We start from the raw sequence: 6000 nt of genomic DNA, 5'->3' as shown, positions 1-6000 counted from the left end.
AAGGCCTCCCCCTCTTCCTCCGGTCGCCCATGCTCCAGTGGGGCAGACGCTGGGCTGGGAACTCATCTGTGCTGCTACCGTTAGCATGGTGTCTACCACGAGGGGTCCCCTGTGTGGGCAGAACAAAAAGGGGAAGCTGGGTGGCAATCTGCACCCCCCGCCCCCCGGGGAGTGGGAGGGGAGACTCGGTGACAAGGGCAGAAGGGATTGTGGGCAGCACAGTGAGGGAAGTGGAGGGGACGATGGTGAGCCGAGGGAGAGTGTGGCTCGTCCGGCCCATTGTGACAAAGAGCTGCACATGAATGGCCATCATTTTGTATGACTTTATTGCTCAAAACAAACGAATCTTTTTTCCCTTCGGAAGACAGAGCAGTGTTAGATTCGTCAGAGCCAGGATAAAAGCACAGAGGATTGCAATGCAGGGCATGAGTCACCAGTGAGCCTCAGAAAACCCCACTGGGACGCTTCCGAAAGGCCAGTGCTGTGCAGGGGCAGACGCCTCAGGGAGCAGAGGATCTCTTTTGGTCCGTGTCCTACTCTGGGTACGAGCAATCGGGCAAAACAGATTGCTCTCAGATCTACTTTGTAGGCTGTTCACACAGCAGTAAATTGCTGGTTTCCTCCGTGTGCCTAACAGGAAAGCAAACATATCACAAAGCATACCCTTTCTCGCTAACCCCCTGCAGGGGATCTTACAAAGACTTGAAGGACTGAAAAGGTCATGGAAAATGCATGGTTTTCTTCCAGGCAATTTCTGATTCTGTGAAGTCAGACAGTCTTGCAAGCAGCAATACACCTTCACGTGAAGGAGCCCAAACAGCCCGTGAAGGACGCGGGGCATCCGTGGGTGCCACTGGCAGTCCCTCGGTGGCCAAGGCCTTTGCCACCCACAAAGGGCAGGAGCGGGGGGCGGTGGTGGCTCCCTCCTCCAGACATAGCCCCGGCACCAGCGCCCCTCCCGGCACGAGCTGCGGGCATCTAACTCTCAGGACCCCCTTTCACACTTCCGGGGGCCCCCCGAGGCACAGTGGCCTCGGAACCACTGGAGTGAGTGCCTTCTCCTTCCCTTGTCCCCATCCTCCTCTTCCTTGAGGACCTTCGTACTGCTCTGGACAGAGGTGGCTGTGTATTTTTCTTCATATTCATTCTTAAGGCTAAGGTGGCAAGATAAGGTGCTTGGTGGAGAGCCAAATTCTAGATTCCAGGGCCATGTCAGCACGCTCACATAAAAGCAAATACAAAGGAAATGGAAAGGGGGCAGAGAAGCATTAAAAAAAAAAAAAAAAAAGGAAAAAAAGAAAAGCATTTGGGCTCAGTAAGAAGTTACATACTGCAAGTTTAGATTTCAAATGTCGTCTAAACCCCTGAAAATCCGGGGTGGGTAGGGTGGTAAAAGCCACCAGTCAGCCTTCGGCACAGGTCAGGGTGGGGCAGAGGGCTGCACTGGCAGCTCTCCTCACACGGGCCCCCCACGCGGAAGCTGGCCCCCGGCGGGCAGCTCCGTCCCCCCCCCACCCCCCGAGACCAAGAACTCTGAGAGCCATCGTCCCTCCTCCCCGCAACCCCTCGAAACCAAACATATGAACACACACAGGTCAGAGATCTATCAACCGGCAGGAGAAAAAAAATTAGACGAAGGGGTAACCATTAAAAAGCCGCAGCTGGAAACACACACACACGCGATTGTTCTACCAGAAAGTGCCGTGGGAAGGAGAGCCGTGTGCTGGTAAACGTGTCCGCGCTCAGGACTGGACATGCAGAGAAGAGAGCGCGCCAGGTCCCACCTGAGATGAGAGAGGACTGGTTTTTAGTGTCACACACTGCGCGTGAAAAGCTCGCTGCCCTCTTCCCGCCCAAATCGCTCCTGCACCGCCCCGGTGGCCGCTCCCCGGCGGGGCCCTAGTCCATCTCCATGGACATAAGCCGGCGGCGCTCGCGCCTTGTCTCCTGGACCTCCTTCTTGCAGCACCAGTGCGAGCTGCAGTAGCCGATGAGGCAGGACAGGAGCCCGATGACGGTGGACAGGCCCACGCCGATCAGCAGCGGGTACTTGAAGGCGTTCAGCACTGGGAGGAAGGGAACAAAGGGATGCCGGGTGAGTGGTGCAGGAGGTGGCCACGGGAAGCCCACCTCCTGGCCTCCCCTCCCCTCCCCAGGAGAGGTAATCCCCCCACCCCCGCCCCAGAGGGCTTGAGCTGTATCCAGCATCTAGCACAGCGCTCTCGAGACACGAGCACTCTTATCTGTGTGTGCACAAAGTGAGTAGATCACACCCCACCCAGTTCTGTCGGGGAGAAACAAAAAAACCAGGAAAAAAAATTCATTTGATGTCTCTGAATGTCAACTTGCTTTTTAGGGTTTTGGCAGGAGATGGATTTTTAAAAGTCAGGATAAGGGCACCGCGCATTCAGCAGCAGATGCATCCTTAAAAAAACGGTTCATAAATCAATTCTATGCATCAAATAACTGAAGTGTACTCGGGGAGCTATTTTAAGTAACACTATAGTAAATTATCTAGCAAAGTGAATAATCGCTCCCTTGTTCGGGAAATCTGGGTTTTCATATGGAGCTACTGCAAGCAAGGAATTTCTAAGATGCAAATAGGGTTTAAATGACGAAGTTTCAGGAATGCACAAACACCGTACAGATCGCACAGATTCAAATCCCGAGTCTCTTCGCCCAGAAGCACCAGCACTCCTTGGGCGGATGCTGGCATGCTGGCTGCTGCCTGACATTTCACGTGGCTCACCTTTCAGAGCAGCCCGACGAAAGACAGGTACCCCATTGCAGAAGAGAGGAAACCAAGGACCACAAAGGCTAAGTCATCTGTGGACAAGCTGGGGTTCCAATTCCAGTCTCTCCCAAACTGACATCCCATCAGGGAAACACACTCCAAGGCCCCTCCTAGCCCTCGGAAGTGCTGGGGCTTTAATGCTCTCCATGGAATTTCCCCGTTAACATTTAGTCTGAAGCTTTATGCAGAGAAGATGGGTTTCTCACTAGCCAAGGACCAAGTGCCCCCACTCTGGGATGCTCGGGGAGCAGAGGGGTGGGAAGGGGGCCCTCTGACCACCTAGTTAGAATGACTCTGGCGGCAGTGTGGGCTAACGAAGCAGGGAGCCCCCTTCCCATCTCAGGGTTCCGGAGAGAACCCCCTCTATGCTAACGAAACCAGGCAGAGCCTCCCTTTTCCAAGAAGAAAACCAGGAGGAGGGCAGGAGTGGCAGGAACCCACTAACTGCCTCCGCTGAGGACCTGAACCCACTCTCTCAATGATGTTCTCTGCCTCTGCCCGGCAGAGTCCATGCCAACCCTATGACAAGGGAAGTGGGTTTGCACGGAATTTACAGAAAGCAGCAGAAATCTCTCCAGGAAGTCTTAAAAATCGTTTCCCAGTGGTGCCTCCGGCGCACAGTACCACTCCTGGGGAAACAGCTGCGGGCCTGGGCCAGGTCTGGAGAGAGCACAGTCTCAAACGGTGGCCACCTGAGCCCGTCAGCTGCGGCGCAGCACAGAGACTTCACCACGTGTCGGTCTTACCATCCATCTTCACAGTTACAAAGATGGGCTTGGAGTAGATCTCGGCCTCCTTCTGCCAGGAACCCGTCGGGGACTTGACCCACGGAGTCACGGAGCAGTAGTAGTTGCCAAAGTCCTGGTCCTCGGAGCTGTGGACTTGCAGCAAGAATTCCAGCACGCTCACGCGCTCCAGGCTGAGCTCGCTCTTCTGGTCCCTCTCGGCCGTGGTCACAATCCCCTTCCGGTCCAGGGAAGACAGGAGGACGGGAGCCTTGTCCAGACCGAAGGAGTGCACCGCAAACCAGGACACATCAAAGGCCATGTCGTCTGTGGATGACAGACCAAGCCGGAACCCTGGGTCAGTGCAACGGGCAGAAATCGCACGTGGGGCTAACACGCACGTCACGTCACTGGGGGCCAGCGTGGCTTGCCGTGCCTTAGGCCAGCCCCACAATGGGGGTACTGTCACACTCCCCGCCTCTGTGGCAGGGCCCAATACCTCATTCCAAGTCACAGAGCCGGGAGCAGCACAGCATGCGGCTTCACCCACAGAGTGTAGCTCCAGAGTCCTCCCTCTTAACCACACCGCCACCACCACCCAACCTAAGGAGCACCCAACACTGTCTCCCACAGGGAACACAGGACGTAAAGCTGCTAGGTGGTGACACTGCATGCTCTGTTTGCCAAAGCAGGGTCCTCTGACATGTCAGGGGGACGAGCCCAAGACCAGGAGGACACTAATGTAGTCAAGAACAAAAGGTATGTAAAGTGAACCGTACAAAATTTAGAGTGGTAAATAGTTTAGGGCTTTTTTGTTTTGTTTTGTTTTTTGTAGATTTTATTTATTTATTTGTCAGAGAGAGAGAGCAAAAGCAGGGGGAGTGGCAGGCAGAGGGAGAGGGAGAAGCAGGCTCCCCGGAGCAGGGAGCCCGATGCGGGACTCGATCCCAGGACCCTGGGATCATGACCTGAGCTGAAGGCAGACGCTTAACGACTGAGCCACGCAGGCGTCCCAACAGTTTAGGTTTTATTGTTCACTGTGTTTTTTCCCTTGCAGATGTGCTTAAGTTCAAGACAAGAGGAAAAAACACGTCCAGCTGAGAAAGTGGAACACAGCTGAACAGTCCCAGAGAGGATGCTGCTGAATCTCGAAGCACTTTGCAAAGTCACGGTTCTAACAGCCTCAAACAAATGAACATGGGCATAGGAGAAGGAAGACTCTGGCACGTTGAAGACGGAGCACACATCATAAGCCCCTGACCTCGTCTTCTGGCCCATTCCCTACTGACACCAGCCGTGTCGGGCCCGGGGTGCATTCAGCAGGCCAAGAAGGATTGCAAGGCCACACACACCTTTTATCTTAAATTCACCTGATAAGGCTTTCTATATAAATGTTAAACGACACCATTTTTGTTACACAAAAAATAACATTTATTCACTTCATGAAAATACACTAATAACCTCAAAAAGCACTATCTTAAGTGCTGTAATATGATTACACAAATCATATTCAGGTGCTTACGTACTGAAAAGGAAGAGAAGCAAAACAAAAAGCAAGACTTTCTACAAAATTATCCAAATGATGATTCCTTTCCAACTCACTCTGAACATGTTAAGGGCCAGGGCAAACCTCAGTCCCACCTACAGGATGACCGCTCTCCACTCCAACGCTCAAAGTACCTTCTTTTCCACCCCATCGGCCCACTGTGGCACTTGGGCAGAAAATCTGATTTTTGCCAGTGTTAGGGGTCATCTCGTACCAAGAAGACCACCTCCCTGGGGGCAGCGGGAGTGCTGTCAACGCCCTCATGCCCTCACAGCCTCACGCTGTGCTGCCCGTCACCTGGAGGGGCTAGGAGGATCCTGAAGGCGAGAAGTCACGACTGTGTCCCCACTACTTGGGTGCAGATTCTAGCCCCAGTCCCGCCATGCCTCATGGAGCTCCAGGCTACCGCGCCAGACTCCCAGCACCAGTACTGGCTAGCCATGTGGCCTGGACGAGCAACTTAACTCTCTGTGACTTAGGTTCCTCAGCTGTAGAAGGAACATTCCAACTTCGCCCATGGTTAAGTTAGTCATCTCTGTGAAATGCTTACAACTGCACCTGCCTGGTACACAGTAAGTACTCACTGCCTGCCCGCCGTGAACACCCTTATCTCTACACTACAACATACACAGTCTACGAACAGATGCTGCCACAGGGAGGGCCTTACCGCCGGCAGCAGAGGCCCTTGGTGCCCCTAACATTCTCACACCCGTACCCTCTTCCAGAGGACTGGCTTCAGCTGACGGAAGCCACCTCCTGGAGGTTTAGAAACACCCTTGCTCCCCAAGCATTCGGCCTGTGGACAGTGACTGAGGAATGGCGGGGAGCTAAAAGCCTAGTGCCTTAGCTCACGGAGGCCGTACCCTGTGGTACCACCCACGCGCCAGAGCTCCCCGGGGTGTGTGTGTGTGTGTGTGTGTGTGTGTGTGTGTGTG

The 6000-nt window shown here is 54.0% G+C and overlaps 1 protein-coding gene across 1 annotated transcript in view; it reads right to left on the bottom strand.

The window, feature by feature from the left end:
• Positions 1 to 308: 308 nt before the first annotated feature.
• The window catches only part of PTGFRN (prostaglandin F2 receptor inhibitor), a 79939-nt gene continuing 74247 nt past the window's right edge, over positions 309 to 6000 (bottom strand). Inside the window, exons 8-9 of the mRNA XM_027623971.2 lie at positions 3541 to 3846; positions 309 to 2066 (exon numbers count right to left, since the gene is read on the bottom strand). Coding sequence (XP_027479772.1) covers positions 1900 to 2066; positions 3541 to 3846 — 473 coding nt within the window. The 3' untranslated portion in view covers positions 309 to 1899. The remainder of the gene's footprint in view (positions 2067 to 3540; positions 3847 to 6000) is intronic.

This window comes from Zalophus californianus, chromosome 4, assembly GCF_009762305.2.
Source record: "Zalophus californianus isolate mZalCal1 chromosome 4, mZalCal1.pri.v2, whole genome shotgun sequence".
Lineage (NCBI taxonomy): Eukaryota > Metazoa > Chordata > Mammalia > Carnivora > Otariidae > Zalophus > Zalophus californianus.
The sequence above is the reverse complement of the archived record's forward strand: the minus strand, read 5'-3'. Positions and strand labels throughout refer to the sequence as shown.